Source organism: Mustela erminea, chromosome 10, assembly GCF_009829155.1.
Source record: "Mustela erminea isolate mMusErm1 chromosome 10, mMusErm1.Pri, whole genome shotgun sequence".
NCBI lineage: Eukaryota > Metazoa > Chordata > Mammalia > Carnivora > Mustelidae > Mustela > Mustela erminea.
The window spans coordinates 68,603,649-68,618,291 of record NC_045623.1 but is presented as its reverse complement, the minus strand read 5'-3'; the positions used below and the strand labels follow the sequence as shown (position 1 = coordinate 68,618,291).

General features: G+C 35.7%; 1 protein-coding gene across 7 annotated transcripts in view; it reads left to right on the top strand.

The window, feature by feature from the left end:
* The window catches only part of OSBPL9 (oxysterol binding protein like 9), a 169,468-nt gene that overhangs the window by 120,927 nt on the left and 33,898 nt on the right, over window positions 1–14,643 (top strand). For all 7 annotated transcript variants that reach the window (XM_032302361.1, XM_032302364.1, XM_032302363.1 and 4 more), the window contains 4 exons: window positions 1,898–1,993; window positions 2,753–2,800; window positions 4,862–4,891; window positions 5,797–5,847. In XM_032302361.1, coding sequence (XP_032158252.1) covers window positions 1,898–1,993; window positions 2,753–2,800; window positions 4,862–4,891; window positions 5,797–5,847 — 225 coding nt within the window. The remainder of the gene's footprint in view (window positions 1–1,897; window positions 1,994–2,752; window positions 2,801–4,861; window positions 4,892–5,796; window positions 5,848–14,643) is intronic.

Here is a 14,643-nt window from a genome sequence, read left to right as displayed (position 1 = left end):
GCACAACAGTATTTTATAGATCTTAACTGGATCTTACAGTTATTAATAATTACGTTAAATTACTGTGTGAAACAAAACAAAAACTAAGTCGAGCAGTTCGTTTTTTCTGTGGTACAGTAACATGGAAGGAACTCGCTCCCTTCTTTTTTAATACAGTACTATAGTATATCCAAAATGTAATGGATTTATTCTTCCTTTTCCACATCTTTTATTATTATACTTCATATAGTAAATGTTCTTAATAGAACTCTTTTTGGTTATCCTTAAAAAATAAAGATATTTCACCACAGTTTTATTACATATGTTGTTTATTATAATTTTTCTTCAACTTTGTCTTTATTCATGGCATCTCATTAGGAAGGGATTTTTCAGTACTCACTTCAAGTAGTTTCTTTATATGCTTTTGAATTTGAAGCTTTACTGCTTTTGAATTTGAAGTTGATTTTCCCGTGGTCTGATACAACCTACGGGTTTTTTTCCTATTCTGATTCAGAATTTGAATTTTAGTTTGGCAAGAGCAACAATAGATAGTAATAGTAGTAATTGATAGTGTTAGTAATTGTAGTCTTTAGTAGAGGTAGTAGCTGCCACATTAATAATAGTATGTGAAAAAAAAATAGTATGTTGAGGATGACTGTATTTGGCAGGTAAGAAAACAGCAGCTTAGAGAGACCACAGTATCTTGTTAGTGGCTGAGCTGCAGTTAGAAACCAGGCTTGCCACCCCATTGTTGTTTTCCATAATACTGTGTGGTCTTAATCTGGTGTTTGAGATAATGGCTCTAAAAGTGCTTTAGTAATAAAGTATTGTGCAAAGATGAGGTATTGGTGTGACATACAATGAACTCTGGCCTCCATTTACTAAAATGGGAGATGTGAAAATGATCAGTAGGTGTTGGCCAACAAGTAAAGATCAAGTATGGTATGTGCAACTACTGTATTTTATCCATTCAGTACAGAATGTGGTTGGTTTGGGATTGTGACATAGTAGTTTATGAGCCTATTTTATGTCCTTATTTAATTGTATGACATTTGGGCATCTTGTTCAGACTCCAGCTTTTTGTCTTTTACACCCAGGATTGATGTTTTTTTCACATATGATTAAGAACTCAGGTGGTTTTTTTGTTTTTTGTTTTTGTTTCTTTTGGTTTTTTTTTTTTTTTTTTTTTTTTTTTTAAAGTTAAAACAGGAATCCCATGCTCTTGAAGTTTAAAATTTTTAGTATACAAAAAGTAGGACATGCAAATGCTGGACTGTGTTAGAAATAAATAGGCTCCTTAAATAAATAAACATTTACACCATGTCCAGAGTGTAGTGTTCATGCCAAGGGTGAATGTGAGTAGGAAACTTGATTAAGGTAAGCGTCACTTTCACTTAGGGCCCTCTTCTTAGAAGAGGTGATAATTTTGAGGTCCTTACTTCTTTTTAATAAGGGAAGAAGAGAAAGCATCAGAGCTAATGAGGTGGGTTGGGGAATAGGAGAACTAAATAGAGTATGAAGTTAAGATTAAAGGACTGGAAGAATCAAACAAAAAGTGGGGGTAAAAAAAGGAGTTAATCTAGGTGGTAATATAGGTCCTTCAGCTAAATTATTGTTCCTCTGGAGGTCACGGGGAGTCACTTTGTGGGAGAGAACAAAGTGAATGAAGAGCAAGGTCAGTCCTAATTTAAGAAGAAGCACACGTTTGATAAGGGAACAGAGCTAGAAGTTCAAGAGAGAGATAGATGTATCACTATTCTTGGAGAATTTAGATAGTTTAAATATACCTATTATTTATGTAAAAGTACTAGTCTTACTTTAAAACTGAAACGTCATGTATGAAGGATGACGTATTTTCTGTACTATTAAACATGGCCTGGGTCTTCGTAGATTTATTACAAATTTTCTTTTTCTGTAGGGTTTGGATTCAGGATTTGTTCCTAGTGTCCAAGACTTCGATAAGAAACTTACAGAGGCTGATGCTTACCTACAAATCCTGATAGAACAATTAAAGGTATGGCATTAGTTTATATACTGAATTGGTATAAAGCAGTAAGTGTTACCAAGCTTGATTTTTAGTGTAAAAAATGATCTGATTTACAACCCCTATATGGTTCTTCAGCAGTTTTTAAAGCTGACTTATTAAAAGATCTGGGTGACTTACTCAAAGATCTTTGCCGTTGATTATATTGATAAATAGTATGTATATGTAATGTACTTTTTTGATTATTAAAAAAGTAAATATTTAGACTGAGTTAGGAGAAAATAAGATTAGATTCATATTGGTTTAAAATTCTGTGAAACTGCTAAATTTTAATGTGGTTCAATTTCTGAGGCCTTCATTTTTCCATTTTGGGGAGTTAGGGCATTGGATTTCTCTACTTCATTTATCATTGATGAAATTGTCTCCTTCAATTCCTACTTTAGAGTTAATTATAAGCAAAAGTCTTGGGAAGGAAATGGGGTATTGATAAACTAGGATGACAGAGCAGAAAGAATTTAGGTTTCAGTTGATATTTTAAGTTCTGTTGTTGTCCATTTTCTTTTGCTTGTAATTTTACCAGAGTAATTGATCTTAACTGTTTGAAATAATTCAGTAGAATTGGAGTTGATACAGTCCCTTGAAAAAACACATGTTATTTTAAAAATACATATAGATCATCCCTGGAAGAAATGTATTTAAGAACTGAAGTTTCCTTTTCTATGATTAGTAAATGTATACAATATAGTAAAATGGCTTGATAATATAATCGTTTTCTTTTTAATCCTGTAGCTTTTTGATGACAAACTTCAAAACTGCAAAGATGATGAACAGAGAAAGGTAAGTTCTACTGTCATTATTTTGCCTTAAACCGCTTTAAAACCAAGAGCCTTTTAGAGAAGTAACAGAAGGACCTCAGTGTTTGGCTACAGTAGTACTATGATATGGTACTATCGTACCATATAATATGGTGTGATAGTACTGCCATAAAAGATTCATGGGGGAATTTTCTGGTGAATTTCCATTATGCTTTCACAAACAGAAGGATAATGTACAAAATTTTAATATGCCTTTTTTGTAAGTACCACCTTCTTGGGAGTAAGTTCGTTCTTCTTGAGGTTTCTGATATTGAAGATAGATAGTTATTTTATTAAATTGGTATGTCCATCTCTGTACCCAACTTGGGGCTTGGACTCACAGCCCTGAGATAAGAGTTGTGTGCTCTACCGACGGAGCCAGCCAGTTGCCCCTGAGTTATGCTTTTAGTCCCACTACTGCCCCCCACCTTGAATTTCTGATAATTACTTTGTAGTTTGAGTAGTTTTCTTTTTTCTAGTTAACATTTTTCCTCCTTGATTACATTTCCTGCTGCAGTATCATTTCTTTATTTGCATTTCTTTTGGCCATAGCTTTGCATTTGGCTCTTTAACACTTGGTGATAATAACCGTAATAACTCATGTTTAACTCCCTTTCCATTCTTAGTTTGGGAATTTGGTTCCATCTCATTTTTAAACAACTAGACAAAGTTTCAGGTGATTCTAAAACAAGTGTTTGTTTGTTTATTTAAATTCAATTTAATTAACATACAGTATATTATTAGTTTCTGAGGTAGAATTTAGAGATTTATCTGTCAGTTGCATATTACACCCAGTGCTCATTACATCAAGTGCCCTCCTTAATGCCTATCACCCAGTTGTGCCATCCTCCCACCTGTCTATCCTCCAGCAACCCTCAAGTTTATTTCCTATAGTTAAAAGTCTCTTATGGCTTGTCTCCCTGTTTCCGTCTTACTTTATTTTTTCTTTCATTCCCTTATGTTCATCAGTTTTGTTTCTTAAATTCTACGTATCAGTGAAATCATACAATATTTGTCTTTTCTCTGACTGACTGATTTTGCTTAGGATAATACACTATAGCTCCATCCATGTCATTGCAAATGGCAGGATTTCATTCTTTTTGATGGCTGAGTAATACTCCATCGTGTATAGGCACCACTTCTTCTTTATCCATTCATCTGTTGATGGATGTCTGGGCTTTCCCCATATTTTGGCTATCATGGACATTTACTGCTATAAACATGGGGGCACAGGTGTCCCTTCAAATCACTGTGTAGAACAAGTGTTTAAAATCACATAGCCTATAAAAAAGACAACATTTTTTCTTTTTCTTTTTTTTTTTTTTTAAGATTTTATTTATTTATTTGACAGACAGAGATCACATGTAGGCAGAGAGGCAGGCAGAGAGAAAGGAGGAAGCAGGCTCCCCAATGAGCAGAGAGCCCGATGCGGGGCTCGATCCCAGGACCCTGAGATCATGACCTGAGCCGAAGGCAGAGGCTTTAACCCACTGAGCCACCCAGGCGCCCCACAACATTTTTTCATATAGGAAATAATGTTTTGTGTTATTCTTAGAAATCTTGAATCATATGAAAAACAGTTTTGGGGGCACCTAGGTGGCTCAGATGGTTAAGCATCTGCTCAGGTCATGATTTCCGGTTTTCCGATCAAGTTCCAAGTCTGGCTCCCAGCTGAGCGGGGAGTCTACTTCTCCTTCTCTCCTCTGCCTTTCCCCCTGCTTGTACTCTATCTCTGTTTCTGTATCCTCCTCAAATGAGTAAATTTAAAACAAATTTTTTTAATTGTTTAAGTTTTTTAACAAGTATAACAAAATACTCCCTTTCTAACTTGCTTGCACTTGCCTAGAGTAATGAGTGCATTTTAGTAAATTCTTTTTTCTTTTTTTAGAGTTTATTTATTTGACAGAGAGTGTACACAGAGAGAGAGGGAACACAAGCAGGGGGAGTGGGAGAAGGGTAAAATTCTTCAAATGACTAGTAAAAAAACAGCAATGATACTTCTTTGTGCTTCTCATTATTTTTTTAAACTTTTCATTTTTCATAGAAAATTGAAACTCTCAAAGAGACAACAAATGTAAGTTATGTGTTTGGTAAACTCTGGCTTTGCATTAGAAAGTGCTTTAAAATGTTATTTCTATTTTAAGCTACTGCTTAAATTAAATTAAATTGCTTCATTAATAAGAGCAGTTGAGATTTAATTTTTATAAATTTTTACAAGAGTGTTTAAGAATTTTATTATTTTCTAAAAGAATTAAAAGGACTTGAATAATGCTTCTAATTAAAATCCACTTCATGTACCATTTTATCTGTTTCTGGTCTTACTTGTTTTAAGAACCTTGGATAAAAAATGTCATCCATGAATAATCCTATAATTAAAATATATTGTGATTCAAGTTTTGTGATTTATTGGCCTTCTCACCTTATTATAATAGGCTACTAATAAGGTCTGTATTTTGACAAGAGCAGTTTTAAAAAAAACAGGCAAAGTAATAGTATTCTAGTTTCACTAGTATTGTGATAGGATTCTTTACTCTTTGTAATTCCATAGAAGTCTTATATAGATGTTTTAGAAATTTACACTGGGATTCCCTGCTATTGATGTAAGAATTTGGAAGTTAATCATACTCACATCTTTTTCTGTTTGAAGTGATGAAAAACTATTTAGAATGTTATTCAATACAAATTAACAATTTTTTGGCATTCTTTAATGATAGAATTGCTAATGATAACTTCCTCTGACACGGTCAGTATAATAGAACCTACTGGAATCCAGAGAGGGTATTTCTTGAATATAGACTTAAATCCTGTACATCTGGACTGATTTTTAGAAATTTTATATTTAATTTTATATTTTGTATATTTAATATTTTATATAGATATATAACATATTTAGTTTTTTAATTTTTATATTTTAAGCTTTAATGTCTAATGACCATTTTATTTGGTGCAAGATCCTAAAATCAGTATTCTGTTTTATAGAGCATGGTAGAATCAATTAAGCACTGCATTGTGTTGCTGCAGATTGCTAAAGTAAGTAAATTTTACTTTTGATTACTTTCATTTAATGAGATGTAAAAATTATAATGGCATTTTTCTTTTAGTAGCCAGGAGACTTGGCTCTGAAATAGATACCTTCCTACAGTAAATTGTATTGTGGGGTTACTGGTATATTGAACAACTCTTGTATTTGGATACTACCTTAGCAGCATGTGCCTGTTTTTGATAAGGTAATTTCTGATATGTGACTGGGAAAGAGGGGAGTATGTTTGAAGACTCACCCCTTCCTTCCATTTTATCCATTATCACTGCTTGGAGCAAGAACATACTTTGCAAAACCTTTCAGAGATAAGTTTTTCTTAGGAGAAAAGGAATTAAATTTTAGCAAGAGTTCTTTTTCTCATCCATAATAAGGAATATAATAAGGACATACTTTTTTAATTGTAGATTTTTTTCAGTACTAAACTACACTCATGAACCGCTACTTTAATTTGCTGTTCTTATTCATGGAGTAAAATGTATTTTGAATCACTGTTGTGCGGTAAAAATTTTGTGGTTATTGTGCCTGCTTTTCTGAAAGATTTTGGTGTATTCAGCTTAAATGTAGATTTGATTGCTTGGTATTTTGAGAAATAAGCATTTTAATGTTTGAAAATAAGAATAAAAAAAATTCCCCCCCATTTTTGCTACCTGACTATAGCTCTGTATTTCTAGCCAGTGGCTAGAAGAGGGTAGGCAGTAGCCACTACTGGGAGTGATGTTTGCTTGGATTTTTAATTACTGGCCTGTTTTACTTACTCAGTTGCTTATATTTGTTGGCCTGATAATGGTAACTTTTTACCTAGTATGGTTAATGACACAGTCATATAGGATAATCTGTACTTCGATAGGAAGAATATTCAGCATATAAGTTAAAGGAGGGCATTTTCTTTCGAGACCAAAGTGGCAGAACTTTTAGGTTTGTTTTGTTTTTGTTTTTACCACTATGATGATTTCCTATGTGTGTGTCTAAATTTTTCATCTACTTTTGTGGATCAGAATATATTCTAAAGGGAGGATGGGGTTGGAGGCATAAAAGGAGTGGTAAGGTTTTTGTTTTTCTTGACTGTGAAATTATACGGGTGGGTGGGTTACCTACTATTACCCAGAAGCCTCTACAGTGTATAGATAGATAACCAGTAAAGTACATCTTGCTCATTGTTAGTAGGTAGGTATTTTAGGGATTAACAGTGCCTTCTCTTGAAGACTGAGGAAGTGGAAGAGCTGATAGTGTTTAGACTGGTTTGGATAACCTCTACAAGTCATTTAAGACTTAAAAAAAATACTTTAAATAGTTGGAAAACAAGGCAGCCAAGCCTCTTTCAGTAGCTCACCTTTTAGCTACCCATCAAGAACATTTTGATAGCTACCCATCAAGATTTGGAATGAGTTAGCATTCAGATTACTAATACTCCTTTTCATAAGTTTCTACTTCTCTTTTTTTAAGATCTTTTTTTTTCAAAAATTTTAAGTAATTCTGCTATTTAGTCCATACCTCCTACCTCTCTGTTTATTTTAGCCCAGCTTGATAAACTTATATTTAAAGGTCCTTCAGAACGGGTAACAAAGATAAATAAATGGAGTTTGGCTTTTTCAGTTTTCTCCAGAAGGAAGTTTTATTAAGGCTTTTGTATTCAAATACTATCCCTCAAATAATGTGTATATATGAACTCTCTGTATCTTTAAATGTGAATCAGACCACTTTATTAGTCTGCTCAAATCCCATTAAATGGTTTCCCATCTCACTTGGAATCCAGTCTAAACTACTTAGAGTAATTACATCACTTGAACCATCCATACTCTCTCACCTCGCTTGATCCACACTATTCCAACAATATTGGCTTGTTTTTTTTTTTTTCATAGACCAGACTTTTTTGCTTCAAGGATTTGTATTTGGTTTCCTTGCTACCTAGAAGGAACCTCCCCCAGATTTCCAGGACTCACCCCCTCACTTTATTCAGATTTCTGCCCACGTGAAATCTCTTTGACGAGACCTTCCTGACTGCTCTAATCTCTAATCTCTCATTTGTGTTTTTTTTCTTCATGGCCCTGCATCAGTAGCCAGATTTACAGGATATCTTGTTTATTGTCTCTGCGACCTGACTATAATCTCCTTAAGGACTTTGTCTTGTTTGCCATTTTATTAGTCTGCTTGGGCTGCCCTAACAAACCACCATAGACTGGGTGGCTTAAACAACAGAACTTTATTTTCTCACAGTTTTGGAGCCTACAAGTTCAACATCAAGATTCCTGCCAATTTGGTTTCCTGTGAGGACCCTTTTTAACTTGTAGATAGTCACCTTCTCAGTATGTCCTCAGGTGGCCTTTCCTTGGTGTGTGCACAGAATAACAGAGAGAGAAAAGAGAGGGAGTGGGGAGGAGTAGATGGAAGGGACAGAGGGAGAGTAGGGAGAGAGAAGGTGAGGGGAGAGCTCTGGAATCTCATGAGGACACTTACTAGGTCAGGGCTCCATCTTCAAGGACCTTATTTAACCATAATTTACTTCATTAGCGACCCCATCCCCAAGTACAGGCATCCTGGGAGTTAGAGCTTCATCTGAATTTGGCGGTGGTGTGTGGGGACACACAGATATTCACTCCTTAACAGCACTGTATCCTCAGTGCCTGGAACAGTTGCCTGCCCCATAGTAGGGGCCTGATAATTACAAATTTTGAATGGATGTTTCTAATGCATAATTTTTAATGGTTGCATAATTTAGTGTTTCCACTTCATGTATGTTTTTTTTTTAGCCACCTCTCTATTGTGCTGTTGGTAAACATGGCAGAATTTATATCTAATATAAATATAGATATAAATAATATATAAATTATATAAATTATAATATAAATTACTAGTCAGTAATATAAATTACTAGTCATTTTGGAAGACTGTCCTTTATTGACAGGTTAGTAAAATATTGAAAACAGCTACTTCGAGAGATTGCCACCTGAGATCCCAAAGGGATATAGGAAGATAGCTAATCTAATACCTTTGTAGTTTGGAGTTTATTTAGTATTAGCTTCCTAGAGGCAGCATGGTATAGGTAGGATTTTAAATCCCTTCCAGTTCTGAGTCTTTAATTTTTTTTTTATTCTTTAATTTTAATCTCACTACCAGAAGTTCCCCTCCTGCCTAAATGATTAATGCATTGGTTCCCAAACTTGGCTACCCATTGGAATCACCTAGGGATCTTTAACTAAAGTCTCATGCCTGGCTCCCACTCCCAGACATTGTGTGGTAATATGAGATGTTACCTAGGCTTTGGGATTTTTAAACTCCCAGGTGGTTGTAATATGCAACGAAGTTTGGGCGTCACTTGCTTAGTGGGATTTTCAGGTGGGTTCTGTTAGTTCAGAAGACCTTATTTTTTGTACCATAGATAGAGGCAGCTGGTGTTTCATGGGAAACTGCACAGGACAGTGGGGTAGGTGGAAAAGAGCAGAAATAACCTGGGAGGCCCCTATATTAGAGGACTTGACCAGTTCCTTATCAAGATTAGGTGATAAGACCTATATGGCACAACTCATATAAGCAAGTGAAATTAATAATGTATTTGACTCAGTATTTCCAAAATCACTTCAACATAAGCAGTATAAGAATTCATTAATGAGGAACTTCATATTCTTTTGTTTTTTTGTACTAAGTTTTCGATATCTTGAGTGTATTTTACACTTTGAACCAGCTACATTTCAAGTGCTCAGTATAGCCACATGTGACTAGTACCTCCCAAACTGGACAGTACAGGTCTAGATTATCCTTTCAAAGTAGATTGTATATTTAAGTTGTCTTTGAATTTCAGATTATCTCCCCAGAACATTTTCCTTCATAGAGTTTTTGTTTTCATAAGTGTTTGTAAATTTCTCTTTTGACTTTAAAAAATAACGGTGTTTATTGGTGTTAATTCACATCTCATTTAAAGTGTATATTTCATTGGTTTTTGATATATTTACAAAGTTGTGTAATCATCACTGTAATCAAATTATAGTACACTTTCATCACCACAAGAAGAAACATTGTATCTATTAAGTAGTCATTCCCTGTTCCTCTTTCCCTTGTTATCCTTGCCCCTGTTCTCCTCCAGTCCCTGGCAACCACTCATCTGTTTCTAGATTTGCCTGTTCTGGACATTCATGTTACTATGATCCCACAGTATGTTATTTTTTGTGACTGACTTCTTTCAAGGCTCATTCATATTGTAGCATATATAAGGACTTAATTCCTTTTCATTTCTGAATAAAAGTCTATTGAATGGATATACCACATTTTGTATATTCATCAGGTGATGAACATTTGGATTGTTTCCATTTTTTTGGCTATTAATAAATAATGCTGCAATAAATGTCTGTGTTATAATGGGGTTGTATGGAGGTATATTTCCATTTCTTTTAACTTTATGCATGGCAGTGGCATTAACAGGGTCATCTGGTAACTGTCCTTTTCAGAAATTGCTAAACTACGTTTCAAACTGGCTGTGCCATTTTATATTCTCACAGTGTATTACAATTCCATTTTTTCCACATCCTCACCAATATTTGTGATTCTTTTTTTTTTTTTTTTTTAAGTGGCTTATAACATCACTATTTATAAGCTCACAGTTCTGTAGATCAGACTCTAAAGTGACTGGGCTGGGTCCTGTGCTTCAGGATATCCTAAGGCCCAAATTAAGGTTCTAGACAGATTGAACTGTCTGGAGGCTCTGGCAAATAATGCACTTCCAGGCTTATTCAGGTTGTTGGCAGAATTTAGATCCTTGTTGTAGGACTGAGATCCCCATATCCTTGCTAGTTGTTGGCTAGAACTCAGTGTCAGCTATTAAAGGCCTCTCTCTGGTCCTTGCACAGATTCTACATCTTCAAAGCCAGCAGTGGCACATCATATCCTTCTCATGGTTTACATTTCTGACCTTCTCTTCTGCCACCAGCCAGGGAAAGCTCTCTACTTTTAATAGCTCATGAGCTTAGATCAGATCCACCTGGATAATACTTCTATCTAAATACCATATGGCTTCACTTACTTGGGCTCCAAAAGACAAAACAAATGAACAAAAGCAGAAACAGAGCCATAAATGGAGAGAATGGCTGGTGGTTGCCAGAGAGGGTGGAAAGTGAGGAGAGTGGGCAGAATGGTGGGGGCGGTGAAAGGGAATGAGAGGTACAGGCTTTCAGTTATGGAATGAATAAGCCATGGGGATGAAAGATACAGCACAGGGAATATACTCAATGGTATTGTAATAGTATGGTAACAAATGGTAGTTGCACTTGCGGTAACATAGCATAATATATAAACTTGTCAAATCACTGTGTTGTACACCCAAAACTAATGAAACATTATCAACTATACTTCAATTAATAAAAATAAATAAATAATGGATCCACAGGACTTGTGAATATGGAATCGCCCCTGTGGTTGTCTTTTTGCTTATAGCCATTCTGTTGGCATCTTGTGGTTTTCATTTGCCTTTAACTAAGGAATAGTGATGTTGAATATTTTTTCTTGTGCTTATTAGGCATTCATATACCTTTGGAGAAATGTCTGTTCAAATTCTTTGCCCATTTTTTAGTTGGGTTGTTTGTAATCTCATTGAGTTGTAGGAGTGATTTTATATCTTCTAAATACAGATCCTTACCAGACATACGATTTGCATATTTTTCTTCCAAGTTTGTGGGTTGTCTTCTTACTTTCTTGATAGCATCCTGAGAAACATGCATATTTTTATTTTTTATGAAGTCTTGTTTATCTGTTGCTTGTACTTTTGGTGGCTTATCTGAAAAGTCATTGCCTAATCCTATATCACAAAGATTGATTCCTGTGTTTTCTTCTAAGCGTTTTAACATTTTAGTTCATATTTGTTTATGATCCACTTTGAGTTCATCTTTGTGGTGTGAGGGTAGGGGTCTAAATTTATTTTTCTGCAGTAGATTTCCAGTCGTCCTAGCCTCATTCTGTTTAATCTCATCAAATTTGAATTAGTGTCTTTATTTTTTCTTGCATATAATTAGTAAATGTGTTGGTCCATAATTAAGGGAGCTTTAACTAGACCGCATTGCGTTATTAGAGAGATGAGGGTGTATTGTATGTATTTTGTTGGTAGGCATGGTTTTAAAAATACTGTGGGGCGCCTGGGTGGCTCAGTTGGTTGGACGACTGCCTTCGGCTCAGGTCATGATCCCGGAGTCCCGGGATCGAGTCCCGCATCGGGCTCCCAGCTCCATGGGGAGTCTGCTTCTCCCTCTGACCTTCTCCTCGCTCATGCTCTCTCTCACTGTCTCTCTCTCAAATAAATAAATAAAATCTTTAAAAAATAATAAAAAAATAAAAAAAATAAAAATACTGGAGTCCTCTGGTCAGATGTCTTCCCAAATTATGTTGTGCTGATGTTTTTGTTCATTATTGTATTTCCAGATCTCAGTCATGCTGGTATGTTCTGAGAAGAGAATAGCTTTTGTATTAAGGAATGAGGGATTTAGAACCAGATAAACATACAGTATAATTTAAGTGGGAAATAGCATTCTTTTCTGTTTCATTAACATAATTCATATTGAATTCAGTCAAATCTCTAGTTCAGTAATACTTGAGATTTAGCTTTAGCTGACCGTGATTAAAGACCACTTTTATCATACTTATAAAACAAAAAGAAAACAATTTTTAAAAAGAAAGATAGAAGTGGGAGCGAGGAGGGGATGAATGTAGCCTTTTTAGGTAATAGAATAAAATCTGATTTGATTGTGTCTTAAAAGACCACAACAGTTTAAAAAAAAAAAAAAAAAGAACCCTGTTTTAAAATACTCTGTAGGTAGCATATATTACTAGTTGAGAACATTTTGGGGAAAAGTTTGTCAGATACTGAAATTTGTTTTAAATTATACCAGATTTAAAAGTGGTTGCTTTCTTAGATAATATACATACATAATGTGGTAATCAGTCACAGCATAGCAAACTGAGTGTCTTAAAATAGCAGCACTCATTTAAATTGTGCTCACAAATACACAGTTTGGGTAGACCTCATGACTTGTTTCTGTCATGAAATGTCACCTATAATAACTCGATACAGGGCTAGAGGATCTCCTTTCAAGGTGGCTCACTCACATGCCTGAAAAGTTGGAGTGGGGGCCTAGCTTCTTCTCTGTATAGTCTTCTTTACAGCTGCTTGGATTTTTGTCACAGTATGGTGGTTTGGGCTCCTAGAAAACAAGGTGAAAATTTGTGACATTTCCATGACCTAGTCTTAGAAAATACATAGAGTCACTTCTGCTGTACTTAATGGTAGAGACTGTCACAAAGGCCCCCCTATGTTCTAGGGAAAGGGTGAGCACTAGCTCTACTGGGGCCGTTCCTGGAAAATTCACTCTATCACAAGTATGTAATATTTCTTTCCAGGAAACCCCTTGGAAAAAGCAATTTAATACTTAGAAATTAATAGGGGAAGGCCAGAATTAAAGTGTCATCTGAGCAAGAAACTTTAGTTTCTCTTTCTCTATAATTCTCAGTTTATTTTCAGCTGTGTCTGTTAAGAATTAACTGAGGGCGCTTGGCTGGCTCAGTGGGTTAAAGCCTCTGCCTTTGATTCAGGTCATGATCCCAGGGTCCTGGGATTGAGTCCCACATCAGGCTCTCTGTTTGGCAGGGCGCCTACTTCCCCCTTCCTCTCTGCCTGCCTCTTCTGCCTACTTGTGATCTCTGTCAAATAAATAAGTAAAATCTTAAAAAAAAAAAAAAAGAGAGAATTAACTGAAATTTTGGATATTCTAAATATATAGCTGATTTTTCAAATGGGGGGAACCCCAGCATGAATTACACAGTTAAAATGCAGTCATTGAAAAGGACATGTAAAAGATACCTTCTGTGCCAGAAGTTCCCAATATCACCTTTAGGTTTGATGATTTTGATGATTTGCTTGGAGGACTCACAGGACCCAGTGTATGCTCATATTTATAGCTGCACTTCGTTAAAGCAAAGGATCCAAAGCAAAATCAGCAAAGGGAAAAGACACATGGGACAAAATCCAGAGGAAACCAGACACAAACTTCCAAGTAACCTCTCCTCTCCCAATAGCCTCAGACTGTGCTTACTTCCGCCAGCAACAAATTGTGACAACATACATGAAATTTTGGAGCATGTGCGTTGCTCAGTTAAGTCTCTGCCTTCTGCTCGGGTCATGATCTAAGGGTCCTGGGATCCAGCTGCACATGGGCTCCCTGCTCAGTGGGGAGTCTGCTTACAGCAGGGAGTCTGCTTAGTCTTCTCCCTCTGTCCCTCCTCCCCCCTATGCTCGCTCTCTCCCTCCCGCCCTCTCTTTGTCTGTCTCAAAGAAAATCTTAAAAACAAAAGCAAAAACAAAAAAACCCGCATGTAAAATGTTGTCTACCAGAGAAGCTCATTAAAGACTCAACACCCACAGTTTTTCTTGGACCTTGACATGTAAGCATCTCTACCTAGCACTTACCAAGATTCCAGACTTCCAGAAGGAAAGGTAGCTGTTAGCGTAAACCCTATTGTTTACTTAAACAGTTTAGGCACAGTGAGCCGGTCTTATCACATAAAGTGGTGGGGACCGTCGTGAAATCCAAGTTCCTAGTCATTAGCCAAAGGTCAACTTTGCAGACTAATAAGCCTGCTATGTTAATACTTCTCTGTATCTGCACTTAAAAAAAAAAAAAAATCCCAAATCTTCAAATTGGTCTTGGTTGACCCTAACTAACTCAGTAGTTAAAGAAAAAGTTACAGATAGAAATGAGATATAACTTGGCCATTATGTTTAAGACAAGACCAAATACTGGTTTCTGTTAAAA